Here is a 27033-nt window from a genome sequence, read left to right as displayed (position 1 = left end):
TTATACAAAGCACTCAGTGCTTAGCTAGTAAATATGTATTTCAAGAGAGAAGCACTCTCTAGCATTAAGGATCTGATTAGACCCTTGTGTAGAAGACTTGCCAAAACTACCAAAATGGGGTGCTAATTTTAATTCTTACTGTCGCTCATGATGCTAACAGCTACAGATCTCTGAGCACTTCATGGCGGCAGTTTTAAATCATCCTCATTGTACAGATGTTGCTGAAGGCCTGTGTAACTTACTTAAAGTAACAGAAGGAACCCCTCTCATGCAGGGGAGAGGCCTTATGATGTATTGGGGTCATCATACAGGCTCAGACTTGGGGTTCATTGAGTGCTGTAGCCTTTCTCGGAGGGTTGTTGGCTCCAGCTCAATTCCTCATTTGGAAGAGGATGTAAAGATGCCTCAGTGTCCAGATACACAATAACTTGTCCCTTTTCTTGGGATCTTGAAATGCTGTACATTTCTCAAGTATCCCTTCTAAAGAGTTAGAGTATAATTAATTAGAATAAGTATGGAGATTCTTGATAAATACTCCTTTCCTTTTAAGCCTTGGCCATTTTTGACCTCAATGGCTTCCCAGGAAAACAAGATTCATAGTTGAATCACATGTTGTGTGAAAAATACAGTGATGCTTTCTGTACTCTCTATGTGGGGGGCACTTTGCAGCTCTCTTGAGAGTAATTAAGATCAAAATCCTATTTTCTGATGATGACTGATAGAGACTAGAATGCTCTCTGCAAAAGCAGGCCTTTCAGTACCAAAGTGCATATCAAATTCCGATTCTTATTAAGCATCTCTGCTTAAATGCAGGCCATTGTATGTTAATCACTGTATGATTAAAATCAACATTGATTTTAAACAATGATTTTACTGGTTGTAGCATTCATATTCCCTCGAAACTCTTGACTACTGTTGAGCGGCTGTTTCCCTCTCTTTTAGGAGGGTCTTAAAAATGATGGTCGAAGTCTCTTGTCTGTAGTGATTAGCTTCCCTAATTACTTTGAGGGGAAAACTTGAATTTAAATGTAATTTTTTAATGTAGTTTTGTAAACTAAGAAGTACGTAGTCATAATTATTTTTCCCTTGTAATGATTCTGTATTTATTTCATTTTATTCAACAGATCTTGGGCAATCAATTTTTTACACTACTACATGCTTACTTCCTTTTCTCAATGATGATATTTTGAGTACTTTACCCTATACAATGATTTCAACACTAGCTACCTTTCCTCCATTTCTGCACAAGGATATTATAGAGTATCTCAGCACATCTTTTCTGCCCATGGCTATATGTAAGTAGAACCCGCTCTAGTATTGATATGTCTCAGCAAATATGGTGCACTGCTGTAATAGTATCAGACTGTGGGAGTCAATGTTTGACCTGTCGTAGGTTTGCAGTGGGACACCAATCTACTGTATGTGCATATGTAGAATAATTCCATGTGACTATTTTTCAAAGGGAAATAATTCTGTATTATTTATTTATTTATTATGCCGTGTTACTGTGTGAATTCTTCCTTCATTTAAATAGTGAAGTTTAGCTTATTTAAGAACTACACTGTTTTCAGACTTCGAGAACTTTCAGTGCCAGCAGCAGGAGTTTTGGATACAGAATCAATGGGCAGACTGCTCCTGAATCAACAGATGCAATAGCAACCTGTGCAATTTTTGCATCTGGCTGAAATCTGGATGTATATGAATGACTCTTTGCAATGTAATGATATTGTGATGAATTTCCGATTTTTCTCCTTCCCTTTCTTCTTGGCATTTTCACTTTAGGTTCTGTACTAAATAGCTGAGCCTATAATGTCTCCTATCCAAGTGTTAAGACTGAATCTGACAGTGGCTACCTTTTTTTCCCCTTTCTTTTTAATTCCCCACCAAGGGTGTCACCTCTTTACATAATTTCATAATCCCTGCAGAGTGTGACTCCTGAGGTGTGTTCTGAATGCTCATCTCTGTACCTGATACAAAGCTTGATGGGATTTCAGCAGTAGTGAGAAATTTAACCACGTACTGCAGATGCAAGCATTAGGATGGATATAAAAAGTCAGTTTTAACAACAAGCCTTTTACTGTGTGTGGGTGAGCAAACACTGGAACGGTTTCCCAGAGAGGTTGCAGATTCTCCATCCTAGCAGTTGCTCAAAACACAACTGGACAAGGTCCTGAGTACCTGCTCTAGCTGACCTTTCTTTGAGCAGGGGGGTGGACAAGGCAATCTCCAGAGGTCCCTTCTAACATCAGTCATCCCATAGTTCTGTGAGAATGCCTTCTCCCTATTGGTATTCCAGACCTTTATGGAGAAACATGAACAACTTTTGTACAGCGATTCACACTGATGCCATTTAAACATGTAGTAGATGCTGTCAGAACATGGAAAGAAGCATGGCCCAGTGGTTTGAGATTAAGATTTTGTGGAAATTAATCACCTATATTTTCTGTCTTTACCAGTCAGTGATCTTGGAGAAGCCTCTTAACTCTTCTGTACCTCAGTTTCCCTATGCAAAATAGTCCCTTGTAAGACCTTGCAATGATGTTTCTTTCTCTGTTGCTTTTGACAGGTCTAGCAACAGCATGCAAGTGAAAATTACTGATACGTTTTATACGTATGTGCAATAGGTCCTCTTTGGGTTAAGAATAGAATGTTGCATCAAACCCCTTTTTCTTCTGTTACTGTTACCTGCTAAAGAACAGCTGCGGCAGGTGACTTACTCTGTCCTATCTTTAGATCTGTAAAACTATTCTCCAAAACAATTGGTTGAGCCAAATCCCTGGTTTACTTAAATAGATGCTATTCCCCAGCTGCCTTTAGCAGAGATTGCCTCCATGTAGAGCATAGGAGCAACCTTTGTCATGTCTTTTACCTCAGACAGTTTTTGTTAGATCTCTGTATGAAACCCTTTAAATTTGGCTTCCAGTACTGTGTCCTACTTTTCTGTGGATGGCCACATTTTAATTACCAGGTTAGAGCTGCTGAGTATTTTGCAATTAAAATTCGTACAAATAGACCTTTCTGTAATAATTTGGAGGCTCTTACACGTGTGGATGAGAGTCAAAAAAGAATGAATGAAGAGAGCCATAGTAATGTTGGATCATGTGGAAAAGTACCAGGCAGAAAAGAGAAGTTCTCCATTTCCCCTTCCCTTCTTTTCCAGTTGAGTGCTCTTTTCATTAGTGTCCCAGTCTCTCTCCATTGGGAATGATCTGCTCCTTTACAAGGCGAGTGCAGAACCTTTCCTTCCCCTGGTGTGCAGCTCTGAATCAAACTGGAGGATGCAGGAGCTTGTGTAAGCAGCTGGAGAGCCAGATGGGAGGGATGGAAGCATCTAACTCAATTGGTAGTTACAGTCCTGTGCTTCTATCCCAGATGCTTGGTATTTGGGTCCTGGCAGCCAGGCTTGGGAAAGTGCTGTGTGAGAATGGGGAAGATACATGCCACATCTCTGTGTAGGAGGTTGCCTTTAAATCCATATTGCCATGTTATAGTTCAGCAAATAAACACCTACACTCTGCAGAGTTTTCCCAAGTATACTGTTTAATAGTAACCACTTAGTAGGAGACCAGACGGAACTCTAGCCACTTTATGTGTGAGGTCAAAGTTACAACAGCTTAGCTACACTTCTGTGCTACTGTTTATCGTTATCTTAACACAGTTCCCACAAGAAGGGGGACTAATTTTTCTGGTATGGAGCTATAACTTGAACTTACACCGTGTGCTCCTTGAGAAGTGATCTGTGCCATACACCTACAGCCAGCAGCTATTACCAGCTCCAACAGCAGGCTTCCTAGTTTTTCTTGTTTCTTTACACTCCACTTCCTCCTTACTTTTCCCACAATCCGAGTCCTAGGTGCATTTGACTATACAGGTGACATTGTTTTGCCCAGACTGTTTTTACCCGTTTGTTTGTGGGTTCTGAAGGAGAGTGGCTCAGAAGGTCACTGTCCTTGCTTAATGCGGCTCTGAGAACAAAATCTTACTGATCTGGAAAACCAAGTGTGTGCTCTCTGAAGCAATACCGTATTCTTCATTATCTTTCTTTTCTGGCAGAAAAGTGGTTTCATCCTCTCCAATACAGAATGTTTCTAATTTTTTTTAGGTTTTTTTTTGGTTTGGGGTATATTTTTTAAGTGTCATTGTACCTTAGGAATTTTATTTGCGTCAGTTGGAATCTGTTGCAAGCTATTCTCACCTAATTTTCCTTGTCATACAATATAAAATGTTTTCTTTTTTTCCCCTTTTAAGTGGGATCTTCAAAAAGAGAAGGTGTTCCGGCACATGTCAATTTATCTGCATCATCAATGCTAATGATTGCGATGCAGTACACATCAAACCCGGGTATGTGTAAACATGCAACATGGTATTGCTCTCTCTAAAACTGTGAATCATGAAGTACTGTGTCAAATTCAATCAGAAAAGTTCAGGTCGTGGGAAAAATCTGTCTCACCAGCCAACACAGGATGAAAAACAAGTGGTTTTAGTCAAAACTGGAATTTCTGAGCATCATGCTTGAAGTAATCATTATGTAGACAAGAGATATCATTGTGATGAAGAAATAGGATTGGGCTCAGGACTGGAGACTCTGTTCTACACTCGCTTGACATCAGAAAATAGTGTTGATACGTAATATCAGTGTTGGAGAGAAATCACCACTGACTTTGGCTATAGAAATCCATAGTAGCAGTTTGTCTTATACTGTGATTCATATCCCACCAAGTTCACAACTGATACTACTTTTTAAAGATGATAGATGATGCTGGCTTCAGGTGCAAAAGAACTATAGTGAATTTAAATGCAATTATAAGTATCTAAACACAAGGCCATTCTCTCTCACTGTGGCACAGTCCCAGTTAAATCAGTGGGATCACTTATCCAAATTGAAATAAAATTTAACATGAGAGAGCTGTTATGCTGCACAATAGCCAACTATCTCCCATTTTATGTAGAAGGTGTGCGGGGGCAGGAACCCCGTGCTGCAGTATGTGTGTGACAAGTGGCACATCATGCTAAAGTAGTTTGCAGTGGTAAATAAAAGTAGCACACCATTTTTAAAAGCTACTTGCACAAGTTATGTATTTTCATGAAATATTCTATTTTTATTTGTGAATTCCATGTTCCGGCCATCTGAGGACAATTTTACCCTGTTGTTTTTGGGACCTCAAACATGTGAAGTAGATCATTTAGCTCCTGTGTGTGTGCGATGCAGAGAGGCTCCTATAGCCTTTGGTATACACAAGAATAATATATAGTTACAAGAGACTTTCACTGCTGCCTCAAGACATATGACAAGATGGTCATTTACAGCTTTACATTGTGCCAGAGGGGCAAAGTTTAAGTGAATTAACAGATATTCTTAAATTAGATATTTTCGAAAAAGATACCTATTGCTGTGCAAAAAGCCATGCACTCATAATACTCATTATCTTACTGCATTCCTAAACGGAAACAAGATACTAATATTTAATTTCTAATCTTTTGTGATGACTCTTGGTCATGAGTCTTGATGACTCTTGGTCATGATGATTCTTCAGCAAACTCTTTAAAATAAAAAGTAATTAAATGAGGTTTACAGTTCTGGATGGAGAAAGCAAAGCCAATCAGCTAATTACGTCACTTCTGTAACTTGAGTTTCCATTTCAGTATTCTGTCTATACTGTCTTTTCTCTCTCAGTGTATCACTGCCAATTATTGGAATGCCTCATGAAATATAAGCAAGAAGTATGGAAAGTAAGTTTATGATCATATATACTTTGTGGAAATGACTGTGTTTGGATAGTAACGAAAACCAGCTGGCTCGAAAATTGAACTGACTGTGTGTCAAGAAGTTATAAATGATCTTTATATCCAATTCTTCTGGATTATGGATAGGAAGTTCCCTCTGATTTTTAGTTTACAGAAGCAGCTCCATGTTTTGTAGAAGAGAGCTCCACTTCCTAAATACTATGTGGTTGTGGCTCCAATTAGCAAAAATTTTAGTAACTGCCAGTCTTCTCAGTTCCTGTGGGACTCTGATGAGGACTATTTGTGAGTATTGTCTTAGCCTGAATCTGATCTCAATCCAGTTATTTATCTATATCACACCTCTCTGCTCCATGGCTAGACAGAGGCTTCATTAGCTCTATGTTAGTATACTATGTGGGGTGGGTGGTAGCTGTTGGATACTCTGGTCAAACTCAGAAGCCAATTGTGAATATATTGTTGAAGTTAATAGTCTAATCTACTTGTAAGAGCATAAAAAGGATGTTTGGAAGGGCATGAAATATATAGCATGAAAGGTATATGTTTTGTGTGCTCAGGTATCTTTGTGAACGCATGTGATGTGTATTGGATTGTGTTTTGTTATCTTGCATAACAAACATTCTGTACATGTCTTTCCATAGGATTTGCTATATGTGATAGCCTATGGACCATCTCAAGTCAAACCTCCAGCAGTACAAATGTTATTTCACTATTGGCCCAATTTAAAACCCCCTGGGGCAATCAGTGAGTACAGAGGACTGCAGTACACAGGTAAGTGGAGCTGTTTTTGTGTAAGCCAAAATAAACATAAAGAAAATGATCAGAAGTGTGTTAATGTCATGTGTTTACAGTTCTGCAATGTATTTTGAAATATTTGGTGTTTTCATAAGTATATACAGTATCCATGTCTTTGTATTTTCTAAAGATGTTATGAAAAACAAAACCTATGATTGTGGCTAGTTACTCCCAATGCTAACTAAACCAGAACAGGAGAAGAAATCAATACAGAATGGTCTGTGAAACTGCTTTCTTGGCCTCAGAAGGGCTCTGGCTTATGTCTCTTTCCATTATTGCTTTGGTTGCTTTTGTTGTGCCAGCTGCTGTCACTGCTGCTGTTGCTAAGGCTCCTTATCTGGCTGTTAATGTCAAAAAAAATCAGGTGGTGTCAGGCATAGTCAGTATAACGGAATAGTTCTTGAGGCTGACTACAGGGTGAAACTGAGAGACAAAGTCAGCAGTGCCTCTGGAGCTGAGCAGGCAGATGGTACCAAGTCCTCTGTCCACCAAGCTCCCCAGTGACACTGATGGGGTGGTGCTTCTATGGTGGGGGCTGTCCAGCAGCAATTCACCACTTGCTTTTCCTGCTTGCCTGTCTCATCTTGTTTCAAATAATCTCTGCCATATGGGATACGTTTTATTTGCTTTCCAATTTTATGGACTAGAATGCAACATTTTAAATAATAAAAATGAAGGGTTGGAAGAGACTGTAGAAGACCCCCTAGACCTACTCAAGTACATCCTGAATGTACCTGACATGTAATTGTCTGATCTGTTCTAAAGCTTTCCCTTGAAGGGTTGATAGATTTTCTTAACTTTTAAAAAATCATTCTTTTTGTACTGGTCTGCATCACTTCTTTCATGCAAGGAGGTCTGTAAACTAAGCATGATGTTCTATTTGAACCATTACTAGCGCTGGGTAAACTGGAATAGTTTTCCTGTATATAAATTTTCTGTTAATGTGTCCCTGAATGGATGAGTATTATCTGCAGTTGCATGGCATTTTGACCTGGGCACATTCTGTATAGCTTCAGAGTGGTGTCACTTGAACATATCTTTGTTTTTTACTTCTTGTCATTACAAAGCTAAGGGTCCTTCTGTGGCTGGACAGATTTTCCTTTGCCATAGTTGTGTTTTCATTTTGCCTGGGAATGTTGCTGAATTCACTCAGCTACTCCTACCATCCTGCTCCTGGAGCAGAAGGATAACTAATTAATTCAGGACATTGATGAGATCAGGAAGGGTCTAAAATGAGGATGTCTGTGTCTTACTTTTTCAATTTCTTCATTGAATTAATGGTTAATTTCATAATTTTATCCCAAACAAGTCAGTATCCGTGTATATTCTGGGTTGCTTATTGTAATTATTAGATTTCCTGAGGAATGGCTAGGTCTTCTATCATGTTTTGTATAGTACTTAGTACGAGAGTAGTATTTGTTCTAAATCGATACCACGAGACACAAAGAATCTAAATGTATTTTCTCCTTTTATTGATCAGCTGTGTTTTGGTTTTGCAGCCTGGAATCCTATTCATTGCCAGCACATTGAATGCCATAATGCGATTAACAAACCAGCTGTGAAGGTACTGCCATGTCTTCAGGGGCCAAACCCAACTGTCTGGGGAATGGGAGGTTGCACTTTGACCCCAGCCATATGCGCTGGTGATGTGCAGGTGACCAAGGGCAGGAGCTAAGGGAACATCAAAGCCTGTTGAAAACCAAAGGATGCAGAACTTTGTGATTATGTTTTATGGCTGCCTAAAGCAAGACTGGATATTTTCTGCAACTACTGTGGGCCCAGTCTTGATATCAAACATGAGGATGGTTGCCAAGCACTTTATAAAATTCTAAGCTGGCTCCTACCTAATCCATGTAAATATTTTCCTGAACACATAGATGTGTGTAAATATTTGCACAAGTGTTACCATATACAGGAATTATTATGTCAATTACATAGGTTCATGTTCAACTTGGTGTCTTGATTGAGGTCATAAAATGCACTGTGATTCTTTGTTTGGAATGTGTCCTAAAGCAAATGGCAACAAAGCTTTACTCACCTCTTCTATAACCCACTTTGATGGAAGTAAATGGTATCTTCCTTGTTTACACTCAGGGTAGCAAAGAGTAAAATTGCTTGACCAGTATCATAGTGCAATTTGATGGCAGACACAAGAACAGCATCCCAAGTCCAGAGCATACTACAATTAGGTGTACTGATTGATTAGACCTGTATCTAGTTAAATGTAGATACAACCAATTTTCCTGGCATCAGTTGTTATATTAAATTACGTTAGTCAAAAAGTTCTTCGGTGATCCTCTTCCACAGGCTGTTATATTGATAGGGCACGATGGTGACACCTATCTCACAAGTCCCACAAGGGTCCACTTTCCTGCCCACTTCAGTCATGCTCCATGATCCCTTTTCGTAGGGAAAAAAAGCTGGAAGGTGATCACTAGATCCAGACTAGTCACTGAGTAGAGCAAAATGTCCATGAAACTTACAGTTCAAGCTTTGCAGATGAAGTGTGTGAATATTTTTGAATGATCTTTTAATTTAACTTTGACAGAACCAGTCTTGATCAGTGATCACTTAGAAAAATGCAGTCTGTTGTCTCTTGGATGAATGTAAATTTGGTTAACAAATATGAGAAACATTCAAAGAGGCATTTGGCTTTGTAAATAAGATCTCGCACTTGAGTAAGAAATAGTTTAAGTATTTAAGATACTGTGTATGCATACTACTGTTCAGCTTTTCCATAAATAGTACAAAACACTTAAACAAATGTGCATGTAAGTGGCTGTTAACTGTAACTGTTTTCTGTAACTGGCTAATGTGGAAGGATAAAAGCTAATGCAAGGCAAAATTTGAACCTGTGCTGCCGAGGGAACTGTGGGTCCATAGTTTTCTGTCACTGGAATTGTGCTGTGTAGTTAACAGCTACCATGACTGAAAATTAGATTTTGCTAGAAGAGGTATTACTGAGAGAGAAAAAATCTTCTATATTCTATAGTTCTATAGTTCTATATTACCTTGTCCTAAGCAATGGAGCCTCTAAGTGACTATCTCTTTGGAAAAAAAAAAAAGTCAGCCTGTCCTGACTATGCAATCTAAATGTGTAACACAAAATGCACTTGTCTTTCTGAGAGTAATAAAGCTGATATTGAAATATGTCCCATTCTCTTCCCACAGGTTCTCATTTTCAGTTACACGTCCTCTTTGTTATAAACAATTTGAGATTCTGTACTGCTAGGTGCTGAGTGCCATATTTCCAAATGCTAAATACTCTCAATAAATACCAAAGCTGTGTTATATTGTATGTCCTAGCATAATGCTAAATTAATAACTTTCTTAGTGAACTTCAATGAACAGGTGTGTTAATTATTTTCCTTCTCTCTGTTTCAGATGTGCATTGATCCGTCTTTGTCTGTGGCTTTGGGTGATAAGCCACCTCCTCTATATCTTTGTGAAGAATGCAGCCAGAGAATTGCAGGGTAGGTGAACTAAGAACTGGAGAATGATCAGGTAGAGGCAGAATCCAGTGTTCAGAATGCTGGAGTTAAGCTTTATTTCAGTATGATTAACATATAATTTGTATAGATAACCCAGTTGAAATATATGGAGCACGCTGCCACTCAGCATGAATAAGGATTACAGGAATTTACCCTACATGATCAGCATTTGGATCTAGCTTGAACAGTAGTGAATTCTAAAGTTAAGATCTCTGAATAAATAGATCCCGTGGGATGCATTGACTATGACAAAGGAACCTGTAGGGGACTCTGGTTAATGTGCAAGCTTTTGCTTATGAGACATTTTTTCTCCTCATCCTTTAGTTGTGGTTAAAAGCAGGACATTAAAATAAAAGTTCTTTCACAGAGACTTTATCAGTTTTCTGCAACACGTATTTTGGATTATTCTCTAGGGTATACTGTGAAGCAGCAGACTAAGAATTGAAATTGGTCCAGGCTTGTCCAGTACCTGGAAGGAATACAGCCTGAGATTAATTAATCTCACTTATTCTTTTTATTATTATTTCTTTTAATCTTTTTTAACTTGCTGCTTTCATTTGCATTACTTTACAAGATCAACTAATACTTATGGGGAGTTCAAATGGACAAAGTTACAGGTAGTTCAGAAGCTACGTGACATTTTTTTGTCCCCAGTTTAAGACACCTTTATATTACACCAGGTGCAGGAAAAGCAATTACATCTCACTTTAGATTTTTAAGTTATCATTGATTTAAAGCCGCAGGAAGAAGTAATGGAATTTGGTAGAAGCATAGTTTCTAAGGAGAATCACAGAAAATGGTACTGGTACATTTTTTTTTCTGTTTGTCTGATATTCTTCACTATCATTTCTTAGCTCTGAGACTTTCAGAGCACACACTATTTTAGTTTAATAAATTTATTCCTTAAAAATAATTTTTGAAAGCTCTGAACATGGTGGACCAACATTGTCACAATGGCAATTTACAGTAAGCCAGGCACAACAATGAGAGGTAATGCAAAGCAGCCTGCAATTTATAAAAATACATTTGCAAAAAAGCCGCTTTAGAATAAAGTCAGCCTTACCACATTAATTTAGATACATTTCCTCTGTGCAAAAATAAATGCGTCTATAAATAAAAAATGGAAAATTAATTAGATCTACAATTTTTATAGGGATCACAGTGAATGGTTGATTGATGTTCTTCTACCACAAGGTAAGAGGTATTTCAAGGGTAGGTACAGACTAATCATAATTGTACAATCCTATGCTTATATTTCTGCATGCTGTATTACTTGAAATGCTGCATTCTAGTCTAAAGGAATTTTAAAGAATTTTAAAGTAGCTTGTACTTAATACTGCTTAATGTCTTTAATGTACTATGAAAAAATGGCTAATCCTCTACCTGAAATAGTGTGCAGCTCTGTATGTGTGAGGAAACAGAGACAATTGAAAAGATTTTCAAATCTTGAGCATCCACAGTTGAGGCAAAAAAGGGGCTAGTTCTTCTGATAACCTGTGTCTGATTTGAAAGTTCTTAAACCTTCTGAAAATCTACTTGATGAACAGAAGGTTATAAAGAATAATGGAAAAGGACATAAAATATTTTTCTGTGATCCAGTTATTGATCCAATATTGATCCTTTGGCCAGTGAGAAAGCCTGATACTCTATTATCTACCAGAACGCAGACAAAGCTTGTTGACAGACTAATCAGAAATACCTGGGTTTACAAGGACAGTTACATATTCCATAAAATAACCCTTTCAAGGGCAGAGCACAGACACACTGTCTCTCTTTGTTCTGCAAACTGAAAATTCTTAGGAAGTAGAGATTTTTTTTCTGTCTCCTTTGAGTTGAAATCTAATCCAGATTAAGAATGCTTTATTTACATAAGGGGAGTACTTCTTTTTACTCAGCCACCTATATTTACTGAATCAGATGTTGCCAGGGCAACAGACTGAACAGCTACTGCTTAGGGTTGAATCTGCAAACATTTTGCTATGGAATTATGGGCCAGAGACATAGTGGCTGCTTCTACATTTTTCATCCACGTTCACTAATCTTAATGCACCAAGGCTGTTCTTTCATTTCAGTGTAGAGATAGCCAGAAAGCCCAAGTATACAGTGTCCTGCCTCATGCAGGCCAGCAGGCACAGAGGTTTTGATATTATCTGGAAACACCAGTTTAGCCTCAGAGGCTTCCTTGCAGCAAGCCCATTTTCCCATGGCTGCCATCGTAAAAGAGAAGGGTTGTCATTCTGTGTTGATGATTTGTATGCCTTCCCCCTACAGCTGAAATTTCTGCTATATGTCAGAAGAAGGTAAGACTCAGTCATTTGTGTGATGGGGCATGATTCAATGTTGTGTGTAGTGTCATTCCATTACTATGATGTGGTGTGTTCTTTTTTGTACCATTCCAAATATTCACAGTTTATCCATGAATGCATTTGTTGGTGGATGGGAATGATTCAGCAGCAAGGTTTCTTTTTGTTAAAACTGCTGATGTTTCATTTGAGTTGTAGGTTTTTATTGAAGTGGCAATTACTGAAGCAGTTCAGTTGTGCAGTTGAGCTCAGGTTTTGTTCTATAACTCTGCTTATGAAGAGGATAGAGCAAGAGATTAATTTTAAATCTGAGTGTTTTATATCTTCTCACCTGCTTGAAGTCTTGGATTAATCCTAAATTGGACAAAAATCCTACTGTAAACTGTATCTTTTTAAAAATATATGGGCTGAAAATCTTCAGTGCTTGGCTCTAAAAGGGTTGCTGACAAAAAGAATCTGCTTGCAATACATTCCAGCTAGTATGTTTTAATAACATTTGAATAATGAGGAACACAGTGTATAACGTATTCTAGATCTTATGTGGTAAAGAAAGCTTTTATGTTGGGCCAGATTACTCGGTGGCAAAAATAGTTATATATTTTGGAGGCTTGGGCAGTTACCTATGATAAGGCAGATCCTTACATACCATAAACTGGTGTGGTGCCATTAGTTATACTCTTAAGGATCTGCCTGTTGCTACATGTAACTTAAAAAGACATTCTGAAGTATAAGCAAGGGTTAAGAGAACTACCGTAAATTTCAGACATTGCTCCAAGCCAGAAAGTTGAGGTTTATGACTTAAATGTTGGTTTGGCCTGCTCCAAAAGAAGAGCAAACGTGATATTAAATTCCAGGCCCAGCATTTAGGCCTGAGCTCATCTTTCTGGAAGTTCAGTGACACTTGGCATCAGGAGTTTGCGCACAGCTGTGCTTATACGTAGTGTTTTTGGAAATGACCATTTGAACCAGTTCCCCAGTGCTGACTCTCATCTGTGTTTTCAGTTCCACTTCCTGATACATTGCAGCCTAATGAAATCTGTTTTATTTTCCAGAACTGCAGTTCACATGTCAGAAGAGCTGTTGTCACCTGCTTCTCAGCGGGCTGCTGTGGCCGCCACGGCAACAGGCCAGTGCGTTACTGCAAAAGGTGCCATTCAAATCATCACAGCAGCGAAGTCGGGGCAGCCGCAGAAACCCATCTTTATCAGACCTCACCACCCCCTATCAATACCCGGGAGTGTGGGGCAGAGGAGCTTGTGTGTACTGTGGAGGCTGTGATCAGGTAACGGGACAGCTTATGAGGCATCAAGATGTAAAGCTTGACCAGGCTTTCATGTAAATATAGCCTACAAATTTTGTGCAAATTGATTTTAGTTTTACCAGGATAAGTTCAGAGCAGAGGCACTGAACTCCTGCTGCTTTAGCAGAGTGCTGATCAGCTGTGAGTGTCCTCATGGAAGAAGTCAGCCTTGAGTCCTAGAATTTTATCTTCTTTTGTTAATGTTCTCAGGAAAATGATGATATCAGATGCCTTAACCACCAGTTATTCTTGATCAGATACCTTTATCCAGTGCTGGAAAGCTGTGTTCACTGACCACAAGCTTGTTTTATAGTTTGCTGAAGGAAGCAGAGTTTCATGCTGAGCAGAGGGAGCATGAGCTCAACCGCAGGAGACAGATGGGCCTCTCCTCTTCCCATCACTCCCTGGACAACACAGACTTTGATAATAAAGATGATGACAAGCATGACCAGCGCCTCCTGAGCCAGTTTGGAATCTGGTTCTTGGTAAGAAGTTCTTGCTCTCTTCTCTCTTCCCTCTCCTTTTCTTTCTGAAGCCTCAATTTTCTCTCTTGTTTTTCTACTTTTTGGCTTTAGTTGGTTACTTGTCTGATTTGTAAGCAAAAAGAAAGAGTTCTGTGATGCTGTCAGTCTTGAACATTGCAGAACTAGTTTGGGCGGAGCTGCTCACTGCCATCTGAGTCCTGTATAGAGTGTATAACAGAATTATTCACCCTCAGGGTTATTTTTTTTACTTTTTATGTGCCATCGTCTTCTACTCACAGGTGCCCCCCTGCTGAGTGTGTTTATTTTAACCTTAAAAGGCAATCTCCATTAGAGGGGACCCCCCTTAGAGGTCTGCCTTTCTCCTTCCATCTTTCAACATCACTCACTGGAAGCTCAGCTTTCTCTCTTACCTTTGAATAAGTTGGAGGAGTCTTAGCGGGCTGCTTTTCCTTCCTGCCTTCAGATTGATTTAGCCGGATCAGTCCCAGTCATTTTCCTCCAGCTAGTTCACCAGCTGTGGGTTGACAGCAGGAAGCCCTGCTGTTTCTACCCCTCACAGTAGCTAGCAGACATTATTCCAAAATAGCAGGGCAGCTGGCCAGTTCATAAACAGGCCAGGCTGGAGCCTTGTAGATCCTCAGAAACTGTGTTCTGCAATTCTTCTGAAGGAGCATTCTCCTTCTTAGGCTCTTTCCATTTCACTTTGAGCTTTCAGGTGTTCTTCTTGGTCACCCAGTGGCAAGTGGGGAATAGTAGGACACCTCATCCATCATCTAAGCAGAGATAGGGACAGCCAGGTGGCAGGTCTAGAATCCCACAATGCCAACAAAGCTGCTCTGCTCTTTCAAGATTACATGAGTAAACTTTATATTCTGCTAATATCTTGTGGATTTTGTTATTTAATGTTGTTTTAGACTTAAAGCCTTTTATTATATTTTTTTTTGTGCCATATTAATCCTGTTTCAAATGATGTTTTGTGAAGACTGAAGGCCTGCGTTTCCAGAAGCAGAATTGAAGTGAGAACAAGACAGGTTGTGTTACACTATACATGCCTCATCCTGGACATTGAGAATCTTTCTATGGTAGTTAGTGGGGGGCTCACTGACTTCATTCTATTCTTACAAAATCTCTTGATCTCTCTGTACTGAGTATTGGCAGAGATGACAGCACAGATTGTGAGAAATAGTGGGTTGCTGCTTTCTTTCATAAAATGAATACCTTTTATCTAGAAACAGATAGAGCTCAAGGGTTCCTATCAAAAAGGCTGCCAGCTGATGCTGCCTTTGACTGCCTTGACTGAGATGAGCACCAGGAAGCAACAGCTTAAGTTCAACCTGCAGTGAAGTAAAGCAATGAAGACTGTACTTTGAATTGTCAAGGGTGTCATTAGCTGCCTCAACCCAAGAAAAAAACATGGAGGAAAAGCACTTGTAAAATGGGTTCTGGTCTTCTCTGGGAAGCTGAAATGATGTGAATGTTTCTCCTTTGTTTACTTGCTGCGAGGCAGCAGTCACTAGCTGCAGGTTGCCAAGTGCTGAGAGTACAGCTTTCACTAGGAAGTGGCAAAAAACAGCTGATAGGTAGTTAAAAGAGCTTCCTAAACCTCCTGTCATCTGTTATTTTCCATTCTTTGGGTTCAGTGCAACAGTATTAAGCAGAAATGTTCTTTCAGACTTTTTTGAAACTCTTAATTTGATTTGTCTTTTTATCTTGTACATTTTATATATACGTGTGGGTGTGTATCATGTATTTTACCAGGCAATACATTACCTTTGAAATGAAATGTAATTTTAAAGTTCAAACGAAAATATTTCAGTTTGTCAGAGCATTCTGTATTGATATTTTCAGTGTTGAAACAAAGAAACGGAAAATTCAGTCAATTGTCCTGTGTCAAACTCTACTTAAAATTGATCAGCTCATTTGATCTTCTGTGTAATCTGCATCCTTGTATCTCTGAGAATATGCAAAATATAATAGAAAAACAATTTCTCCCCTTTAATTCTAGAAGTGAAACTTGATTTTTGTTTCTGTCTTCCAGGTGAGCCTTTGCACTCCCAGTGAGAACACACCCACAGAGAGTTTAGCGCGGCTGGTTAGCATGGTATTCCAGTGGTTTCACTCTACAGCCTACATGATGGATGATGAAGTTGGTAGCCTGGTTGAAAAGCTCAAACCCCAGTTTGTTACTAAGTGGTTGAAGACTGTTTGTGATGTCCGGTTTGATGTCATGGTTATGTGCCTCCTTCCTAAACCGATGGAGTTTGCCAGGGTAAGAATAAAGTATCTGAAGGTTCTTTATTTGCCACAGAGATTAGATTAAATAATTATGGAGCAGAGGTCTCCACTTAACCTGGATAGTGAAGACAGGCAACAAAGTCAGGCATGTGAATGTTCCTTTATAGAAAATGAAACATCAGTATGAAAATAGGAACTTTATATTTGTGAAGGGTTTAAGACTTCTTCCTCATTTATCATTGCCAACTATATCACATGTGCTTTTGTAAGCAGTCTTCCATTTTGTGGCCCTCTTACGTAAATCGTCCAGGGATGTGTCGGTTTTCTTTCCTAAAATTAAGTGGCTAGACTAGGAAGGGCCATAAGGACGTGATGTGATGTATTACATCAACAGGGATGAAGTGTGTGTGCATCCCTGGATTTTTCATGGCATAATACCTGGAATTTGCTCTACGTGTGCAGACCAGCATGTGTACGTGTCTCACTCTGAATCCTTGCTCTGAAGATATACCTGGCTGTGGGAGGATTGGGGGGCAGCTGAGGAAATTTGAGAGGTGGATGAACGAATTGAATGTCAGAACTGAAGAAGACATCAGAGCTTTGAGGCTGAAGAGAAAAGAAAGGACTGAACCTCATCCTGTAATCTCCTATGGCTCTTTGTCTTGCCTTGGATCCAGCCCATTTTTTTGGGTTTTATTACCACCACTGCAATACGTAAGACTAAACTGACAACTTGCCAGATTTGCAAGGGTTCACTAGAACATGAAGACAAACAGCCATGAAATTAGCTGTAATGAATGGAGAAAAAATAGTTTTTTGGCTGAGATTACCAGTAGTTGCTGCCAAAATAACAGGCATCTCTAGAGCCATTAGTCAGGAACAGCAGATGTGAGCTGAGGTCAGTTAGAATGACTAATCCCTGGAGGCCAGTTACTTATTTACTTAGAAGTATGTTTTTTGTCTTCCATCACTTAGAACCTTCCCTCTAAAAAACCCAAAACCACCAACTACAAAAGTACACCTGGTCGGGACCAAGTTTTTCGAAATAAAGACCTTGCACTGTAACAAGTTGCCCAGAGCAAATAATTGAAGATGCAAGTTTGACCAGACAAATCTGTCCCTTGTTGAGAATTGTGAACAGTGAGAGGTTACTCAGTGTTATGGCCTGGAAGTGAGCAAACTAAAAATCTTGGATTTGTCCTAAAAAACTTGTCCTAAATCTTGGACAGTGCTTTTGTCTACTGTGTGTCAAATGAGAGAGGAAAAAACCAATGCAATCCCCATGGCTGAATTCTAAATTCAGGCTGGAAGATGCTGCTTATCACCCCCCACAATTTCTTGGCCACAACACACTGAGCACATTTATGGTGCTGGGCAATTTGAAGGGACTAGAAGTATCATTCATCTGTATGCTTTCTGGCAATACCTGCAGGTTGGTGGATACTGGGACAAGTCGTGCAGTGCTGTGACTCAATTAAAAGAAGGGCTGAATCGAATCCTTTGCTTGATTCCATACAATGTGATAAACCAGCCGGTGTGGGAATGTATCATGCCAGAGTGGCTGGAAGCCATAAGGACAGAAGTGCCTGATAATCAACTGAAAGAGTTTCGGGAAGTGCTGAGGTATGTAGACATATGTAGGAAATTTCTAGTGCTACATGTCTTGATTATTGAGGGGTTTAACACAATAAGATGGTGACAACAAATAAAAATGCCTGTGTACAATAGACAGTAGTGAGTAAATGCTTCTGAATTTTTTATGGCTTACATTTAGACTAGAGCACTTAAGTTTTGGGAAGGTTTCTTTTTATTGCTCGTGATAACCTCAAATCAAGAACAAACTACATGGATCCTTCTTTGCTGTGAGCAAGGCACATTTTCAGTGGCTTCCTGTGGCATGGTGGAAGAAGTGTCTTCCTCCTCCTGGCCAGCTATTGATGAGAAATGATTAGTGTTGATTTGTGAAGATTTAGCCAATATCTTCCCCTGTTGAGCAAAGAAAACACTGGAATAAGAATGGTGGTTGTCTGAGTCATAATTTCATCCCTGGTGTATGGCTCTGACAATGAAATTTCACATTTCCTTTTAACTGATGAAGAGGCTCTGAAACTGTGAATTTATATTTGTGGGTATTGATGTAAACTTTTAAAGTGTAAACATGGAATAGTGGAGGAGTGGAAAGATGAGATTTTTTCCAATTTTTATTATTCAACATCCAACACTGGATGTTGAAAAAGATGTTGCTATCAAGTGAAGCTGGGCATGACAGGAGGAGATGTGATGCAAATTCTTAAAGTGCATCACCAAATTTGGAAATGACTGTTGTATCTCACAGAGTGTTTTCCTTGGTAACTCAGTGGTGCTGTATTTTTGTTTTACTTTTCAGCAAAATGTTTGACATTGAACTTTGCCCTCTCCCTTTCTCCATGGAGGAGATGTTTGGCTTCATCAGCTGTCGATTCACGGGGTATCCATCCTCTGTGCAAGAGCAGGCATTGCTTTGGCTGCATGTAAGTGTCCTCTCTTGACAAGTCGTGCTGAAGCAGCTTATGATTTTGGGAAAGAAAGAAAAAAAAGGAGAGTGGAAAAGAAAAAAGAAACCACTTTTCCAAGGATCATGGAGCCTTTCTACCATTTGCTTAGCCCCAGTGTAAGGATGGTTGGTAGACAGATCCTGGGAAGCTTTATGTTATGAGCCCATTATAGGCAATATAATGGAAGCCTGGAAATTATTTTTACCAGTTGTGTCTTAAAGGCCATTCAACTGTGTGGCTTTTTGCCAACAGTAGTTTTTAGTCTCACAGAATTTGGTCTGTAGATTCCAAAATTAATTCCAGATTGCAGAAGCAGCTGTAGTTGTTCCTGCATATGAAGATCTAGGTTAGACTAGCTCTGTGCCCATCACGCTTTCTGCTTCTCTGGCCCTTTCATGCTATATTTGACCACAAAGCTGGCATTCACTCAGTGTTCATATTCAGAAGCTGCAAGGACAGTCATATCAGTTGGGGGCAGTGAATTCAAAAGCGTATAAAATTTTCCACAGCACTTCAGAATATTAGCTGTATTCTGCATTTTCACTTCTTTTCTGCTAAGAGTTATTTAGGTTAAGCCTTGGCAAAGACCAATTTACCTGCTGACTGTATCAGTTTTCATGTATGCAGAGTTTTCAAGTAAAGTATCATTTTTTAGATTTTCCTGACCTAATAACAGCTAATGACAAGTACGAGTGAGCTCATATTTTTCTGAGTGTTGGTGACAAAATAGATGTGATTTACAGATAACCATCCTGTCACTATGTTAACACCTGCAGGCAACCATTCTGACTGGATTCGTAGAAGGAATTCAATTTTAAGTGATAATAAATACAGTAAAGAGTTATTCATCCAGGTATTGGTAATACTTTTGGTTTACAGAAATACTTTTGTATTTCTTTATTTCCCTATGCATTTGAGCATAAAACTGATCTCAAGGCACACTAAGAAGATGCCAACAAATAATTTGAAAATATCGGTTTTTTTGCCATTTCTCTTTTGCCCTGGTTCTAACAGAAATCTAAGCTCTCAGCTCACCTCATTGAATTGATATTAAATGCATGGAACTTACAGAACTGAGGATCATATGAGAAAGATGATATGATGTGTGATGTGTGATGTGTGATGTGTGATGTATGAGGTATGGTATGGTATGGTATGGTATGGTATGATATGATATGATAAGATATGATATGATATGATATGATATGATATGATATGATAAAGTGGCTGGCATTTTTGATCAAACTTGAAACTCATGCTTTTTTGTTATCTTTCCTCAGGTGTTATCTGAATTAGACATTGTTGTTCCTCTTCAGTTACTGATCAGCATGTTTTCTGATGGAGTTAATTCTGTAAAAGAATTAGCAAATCAAAGAAAATCAAGAGTCAGTGAACTGGCGGGAAATCTCGCAGCTCGGAGGGTAAGTGTTCTTTATCCTGTTTATTTTTTGCTTAAAACAGTTTTCCCAATAGAATGCATGTGATGAGTTATAAAGCCATCCTTCAATATGGCGGTATTCAATTGGAAACACTATGAAGTTTGAGAATGGAAGGAAATTGGCATGGCTTCTTCAATTAATGCCACTCTGTCACGTGGTCAATGTAGAGATAATGCAGATAGGAGCTGCAGGAAAACTGCAATTTTTCCTTAGTGAACTGATTTGTTTGGGATATGTTTGGAGTGCTCTTGGTACCTTTTCCAACCATTTTCATTTTCTGTACCTTCTATTAATAACCGTCAACAAGTTATTATGGCAACAGGTTACCCAAAGCAAGCTTTTGTATTCTAGTACAAATCTGGTGGGCCTAGGTATGTTTTGGGAGGATGACAGAACAGAAGTTATTTCTGTTTCCCTTCATTTTTTTCCCCATCTGAGAGATGCAAAAATTGATCTAAAGTTTTCTGTCAAAGACTTATGGTCTGGAAGAAAACATGTACAAATCTGTAAGCACTACACATACTTGGACTGATGTAACTAACTTCCCAGTAGCCTTGGACAAAGCGTTTCAAGGACAGGAACAAGAGTGCTTGGAAAGTTAGATTTTTAGATTTAAGGAACTACAGCATCTAGGCAGTTGATGATTCCTTACATGTGCTGTGCCTGTTTTCTGATGTAGATCAGCAGAGCACTCCCACAGCTTGCACATGACCATGGCTAACCTAAGCAGAAAAAATGGACAACTTACTATCTGGTCTTTCAGACCATAGCTGACCTAAAAATAGATGTCATTTCACTGCAACACTTAGGGGTTCTCAGGGTGTTTTAGGTGGCCTGCTGTGGTGCGGACATAAATCAATGCAGACGTGCACATCTTGTTATTACTGTTGTGTCATTTCCATCTACCTACATCCTTGGTATAGCCTTAGTTACACTGTTCTCTTGAGACAGCCTCCTTCGTTAACCTCCTACTATTGAAGTTCATGGCCTTGGATCACGGAGGAGATCATTGTAACTTGATGACCGCTTTACTGCCTGCACTAGTTTTCCGTTTGGTTTATGATGTTAAAATTCCTCCTTTAATAGAAGTGTGATAATGGGTGTCTGCCACTTAGCTGTATACAATGTATACATCTGTGCAGAATATGATTCCTATACTTCTGTTGTATCTTATCATTTAATGGCATTGAGGGACATGTATAGATTTTGCAAAAAAAAAAGCTACAGAAGGGAATAGTAAGGCTGTCACAGTTCTTGCCATTTTTTGCAGTTTCTTATAGAATGAGATTGCTTAAATGCTTAACAGCCATTTGGACGTGTTGATTCTTTATGTCTTCAGGTAAGCGTTGCTTCTGACCCTGGGCGCAGAGTTCAGCACAACATGCTGAGTCCTTTCCCAAGCCCCTTCCAGAGCCCATTTCGAAGTCCAATACATAGTCCTTTTCACAGCCCTTTCAAGAACTTTGGACACCCCAGTGGAAAGACAATTGATTTTGACTGTGAAGATGATGAAATGAATCTTAATTGCTTCATTCTGATGTTTGATCTCATCTTGAAGCAGGTACTTGCAGAAGAACACCACCCACACTGAGGGGACACTGAAGTTCTGTAGTCACTTTTAGCTCTCCTTTAATCCTGTATTGCATCCCTTTCTGCTGAGGGACTGTCATGAAGTATAAGACATTTAAATCTCTCTACAGCTGTCATCTGCCTTTACCCATAGTTATAGGTTCATCATCAATAAAGGAGAAGTTCAATACCTCCACATTCATATACATCTTGTATAGCTCATATGAGTGAAAGGAGCTTCTCCTTGGAGACATGTTTATTTCTACAGCCTAGAAGATGATGCTTGTTGATAGGCTTAGTTAGATGCATAATTTTTCAACACCAGTGCCAATTTAAAATTGTGAGTTGCCATTTATCTAAAACTCTTCCCAGTATTGTATTGTAATATAATGCTGACAGAAATGTAGGAATAGGCAGAACAGTTAGTGCTCTGGCTTTTCAAAAAATAAGAAATCCTTACTCTGTTCATTCTCTTTCAGATGGAACTCCAGGATGATGGTGTCACTTTGGGCTTAGAGAACAGCATTTCCAAAGATATAATATCCATCATCAACAACGTGTTCCAGGCACCCTGGGGTGGTTCTCACACCTGTCAGAAAGATGAAAAAGCAGTCGAATGTGGTCTGTGTCAGTCCAGCATTCTCTGTTACCAGCTGGGTTTTGAGCTGCTGGAACAGCTTGCTCCAAAAGAAGAAATCAGGCTTGTGGTAAGTAGACCAAGAAAGGGCCCATATTATTGGCATGCTGAAACTCCTCTTCTGCATTGTTCTCATTACATTGTGCACAAGGGAACAAAGCTGTGTGGGCCTTTGGCATGGAGGATTTGGCAGGTTAAAGCAAAATGGCATTGATTGTAAAATTTCCCAAATTTGAATTGATACAAAGAACCCAGGGAAGATGACAATATTAATTCAGTATGAGCTCTTTCCCCATTAACATTGAAGTCCTGTTTCACTTTGGAAAGACACTCCTGTGATATTGCATCTGATATAAAATGTGTAACGTTAATACGTAGTGCTTTTCATCTTCTTTTAAAAGCTAAGAGTGGATACTTGAAATGGTTAATGATTTTGAGTGAATCAGTTGTCCAGTGAGCAAACCTTAGTCGGTGCTTGATAGATGAAAATGCCGAGCACTGTTGAAAAACAGAATGTACTTCAGGCTTAGTGTCTAACTTTATCAGGCACAGATATGTACTCTCCAATTGCTAGTCATCATTAAAATCCTCTGTAGCTTTGCAGAGTAACTGAAGCATTACCTGTGGTGTGATGAATTTATTTTAAGCTGTATATCTGTTATATGTAGCTGTTCCACCAGGTAGTTCAGAGGACAGCATCCTTCCACTTACTCTGAGTGCTCATTTGCTGTAGCATTGTAGTGGCAGTGGTGGGCATAGTGATGCATTTTGGAGCAACTTCAAGCTGGTCCTTTTGCCACTGTAAAAGTGATTGAGGTACCTCCTGCCTCTAAGCCTATAACTCTACAGTACTGTAGGAAATAGGCCTTGCTCCTGTCTGTTACACCTCTGAGGCAAGGATGACAAGTTTGGTGAAACAGCAGCCCTATCACTGCATCCACGTCAGCTCCAATATGGATATACAGTTTCTGTTACATGGTACCACTTAAATCCATGTTTGAACACAGTTTTCTTGTCACTGTGCATTTGCTGATGGAGAATTTTAGATGCGCAGGTGATTTGAATGCACAAGTATATGTGGAACTAAACAGTGTCTGCCTCATTTGAGCTCAGCTTATCACGCCAAATGTAACTTAAACAGCAGGATATGGCCTCATGTATTTAGATAATATCAAGAAACAAATTTAACTTATTATGTTCTTAAAGGAGCCCACAGATAACCTCGAGGATAGTCTTCTGTATACTAGACCTGAGTTTATTATAGGAACTGAAGGAGAAGAGGAAGACAAATCGGCACCAAAACATGGAGAAAACCCAGGAAATCACACAGAGACCACAGAAAATGCTGGTAGGTGGAGGATGAGAAGGTTTAGTATTACAGTAAGACTGTAAATGAAATGCTTCTGCTCATATAGAGTACAGGCTTCTGAAGCAGTCTTTCATGTCCAACAATGCACAGTCAATTTTTTCTCATGCATTTAATTCTTTCAACATATTAATTAAATAGGAAGGCTGCAATTATGTTGATAGCAAGTGTAACTGTCTCTCAAAGAAATGTTAGAAGAAATCATGGCTTTTTGAACATAAAAAGTAGCAAAACCATCACATTTTCTGTGCTGTTCTGCAAATTCTGTGCTGCTGTGACTTTACTGACTGCAGGCTTACTGTGGCTAGAATTATTTTATCCCTCATCACTTTCACAGTCTTTAGTTTCATTTTGAATTCACAGATGAGAGAACTTTAACAGCATTTTATGTAACTTACATTTTCAACAGCAATAAAGAATGACACAGAAAGAAAATTTTGTTATCAGCAACTTCCAGTTACCTTGAGGCTCATATACACTATATTGCAGGTAACGTTGATTACTTGTTTGTTTAGTTTGACTTTTTTTGGTTAAGTGGTGTCATTGTGTTGAAAGTAGTACATCTGCTTACACAGGAAATGTCAAGGTTTGAAGAACCAGACATTCTTTTTAACATGCTGAACTGTCTGAAGATCCTGTGTCTTCATGGGGAATGCCTGTATATAGCCAGAAAGGACCATCCCCAGTTTCTTGCCTATATTCAGGATCACATGCTGATTTCAAGGTAGGATTTTATCACACATTTTGTCTTCGTACTTCGTTGGTTCTCCAACTATTCTTTCATTGTTGGCATCAAAGAATTTGCAGGTTTAGTGTGGAAAATTAACAAAGGATGGTAGGGAAATGTGGAAGGTAAGTAACTGTATGAGGGCACATTGCACAGGCTAATTAAGAAGCTGCAGATGAAACCAAGGTACCCTGCATTGTCCATCATGGCTACTCTGTCATGCACCACTTGTTTTGCAGTGAGTGTGATTTTCTTATATTGAATAATAGCATTTTCTGGGACTGAGGTAACTTCCCTGACTCTACAAAATAAAATAAAGGTTGATGTGGAGGCAGGCACAGAGATTATAGGGGTTTAGCATTAAAGCTGAGAGAACAGTATTGCACCTTATTTTTAAGAGGTAAAAGAATTTTTTTCATTTAGAATCAGTGTAAATTGACTTGAAATCTGCATTTTAAGATTCTCTGTGGAGACAAGGACTTTTGCAGAAAACTCACTGAATAAATATCAGCATATGATGTTCTGAAATAGAGCGTGTTCACCAATGCTTACAGCTGCTCTGTATCAGTTTCACTGAGCATCTCCTGAGACTGTAGGGTTTTAGCAGAATACAGAATCTGTCCTAATCTAAGTGAGAAAATTATGAACACCTGACATCTCAGTCATTTGTGGATGCAGATGACCCATGATGTCAAGACAGTTCATGTGGCTTACACGCTGAAGCTGCAGTTTTGCCTTAGGTAAAATCTTAACAAATCTGAGGTGTTTCAATATAAGGAATATTTGAACCTGGATTTTGAAGAAAAACTGCTGTACTTGAAGATTTGCAAGTAGCTCTGTTCTCCTACCAGCAACTCTGTAGTATTCACATAAATGCCCTGGATAGTAGAGATTTTCATGAAAAGTGCATTCCCACCAATAATACGGTGTAGTCATTTAGAAGAAGGGGTGTCAAGGGAGTGTTTTTATAAGCAGGTTTGCTCTTTTTCATCTTTCCAGCTTATGGGGAGTTGTGAAGTCTGAGTTCTCCCAGCTTTCTTCCCTGGCAGTCCCACTTCTTCTTCATGCACTTTCACTTCCCCATGGAGCTGACATTTTTTGGACAATCATAAACAGCAATTTCAACAGCAAAGATTGGAAGATGAGATTTGAAGCAGGTAGGCCTGAGAAATGCACGCTATTTGCTCTTTGTTCCTTCACTGAAGAGGCAGAGCTTTCTGTGCTGTAACTGAGGAGACCTGTAATAGATGATTATCTTTTTGCTGCTTTGGGGAGTTTTGGAGATAGTCTGGTGCAAAACTATGGCACAGCGGTGCAGTAAAATAGAGGAGAACATGAGACATTTTGGATAATCGAAGTAAAAACAAAATGACTGTTTTTTGTTAGTCTCTCAGATGTATGTATTTCTAGGAGAGGCATGTTAGTCAAAGCATAAAGAAGCCATTGCCTACATTAATATGCTTATTTTCTTTGTCTGGGGGCATGGCTGCTACAGTGGAGAAGGTGGCTGTGTTGTGCAGATTTTTGGATATTCACTCTGTGACAAAAAACCACCTCCTGAAGTACTCTTTGGCTCATGCGTTCTGCTGTTTCCTGACTGCTGTGGAAGATGTCAACCCAGCGGTAGCTACAAGAGCTGGGCTCTTACTTGACACCATAAAGAGGCCAGCTTTACAGGTAGGTTCACTGTGTGGGAAAGAATATATTCAACAGGAATCTTGGTTTTCACCCAAGGCTCAAACCAGTTCAAGCATACAGCATCATGGTCAATCCCAGAACCCTTTTAGACAAACCTTACGTCTCTTGGTAGTTGACATACGCACAAAATAGTCAAGGGAAATGATACTGCCCTAGGCCCAACTTAATATAGAATAATTTAGATTGGAAAAGACCTTTAAGATCACCAAGTCCAACCATAAACACTTTGATGACTGCAAAGAATTACTATTGCATTTGAGCTGCTACCATAGAAAGCTGTAAATGTTTTTTTAAAAATTATTATTTTAAAATCTATTGACATATTTCAATTTAAATAAAATAAATTTGTAAGTCTTATGACACCCTACTGAGCTGACAGTGACAAAATATACTCAAGCAACACCAAACATGGTCTTGATATTTTCAAGATTTATTTAAGCATGTAATTTTAAGCATGTGAGAGACTCTGCCAATCAGAATTGTCATGATTAAAACTAAGCAGATATGAAAGTGGAACAGAGCCTACATATACAAGCAAGATAAAAAAAACCCAACAACTCATAGTACACAATTCAGCTCTAGTTCCCTGGAGAATAGAATGAATATGTATTTTTAAAAGCTTAGTGCTACTGCATATAAAAAACATGTAATACTTGCTAGTTTTATTCCATATAGTGCCTTTTCAACATAGTTTCCAGAGAGTTTGAATTCA

General features: G+C 39.0%; 1 protein-coding gene across 1 annotated transcript in view; it reads left to right on the top strand.

Annotated features, from left to right (window-relative positions):
* Positions 1–1207: 1207 nt before the first annotated feature.
* The window catches only part of UNC79 (unc-79 homolog (C. elegans)), an 87261-nt gene continuing 61435 nt past the window's right edge, over positions 1208–27033 (top strand). The window contains exons 1-21 of the mRNA XM_010192816.1: positions 1208–1295; positions 4249–4341; positions 5675–5730; positions 6384–6513; positions 8037–8101; positions 9922–10010; positions 11182–11222; positions 12300–12328; positions 13384–13613; positions 13945–14116; positions 16155–16385; positions 17784–17974; positions 18738–18861; positions 20166–20306; positions 21664–21885; positions 22373–22600; positions 23737–23878; positions 24306–24385; positions 24472–24620; positions 25623–25780; positions 26119–26300. Coding sequence (XP_010191118.1) covers positions 1208–1295; positions 4249–4341; positions 5675–5730; positions 6384–6513; positions 8037–8101; positions 9922–10010; positions 11182–11222; positions 12300–12328; positions 13384–13613; positions 13945–14116; positions 16155–16385; positions 17784–17974; positions 18738–18861; positions 20166–20306; positions 21664–21885; positions 22373–22600; positions 23737–23878; positions 24306–24385; positions 24472–24620; positions 25623–25780; positions 26119–26300 — 2841 coding nt within the window. The remainder of the gene's footprint in view (positions 1296–4248; positions 4342–5674; positions 5731–6383; positions 6514–8036; positions 8102–9921; positions 10011–11181; positions 11223–12299; positions 12329–13383; positions 13614–13944; positions 14117–16154; positions 16386–17783; positions 17975–18737; positions 18862–20165; positions 20307–21663; positions 21886–22372; positions 22601–23736; positions 23879–24305; positions 24386–24471; positions 24621–25622; positions 25781–26118; positions 26301–27033) is intronic.

The sequence above is a fragment of the Mesitornis unicolor genome, unplaced genomic scaffold (genome assembly GCF_000695765.1).
Source record: "Mesitornis unicolor isolate BGI_N332 unplaced genomic scaffold, ASM69576v1 scaffold3329, whole genome shotgun sequence".
Taxonomy (NCBI): Eukaryota; Metazoa; Chordata; class Aves; order Mesitornithiformes; family Mesitornithidae; genus Mesitornis; species Mesitornis unicolor.
The sequence above is the reverse complement of the archived record's forward strand: the minus strand, read 5'-3'. Positions and strand labels throughout refer to the sequence as shown.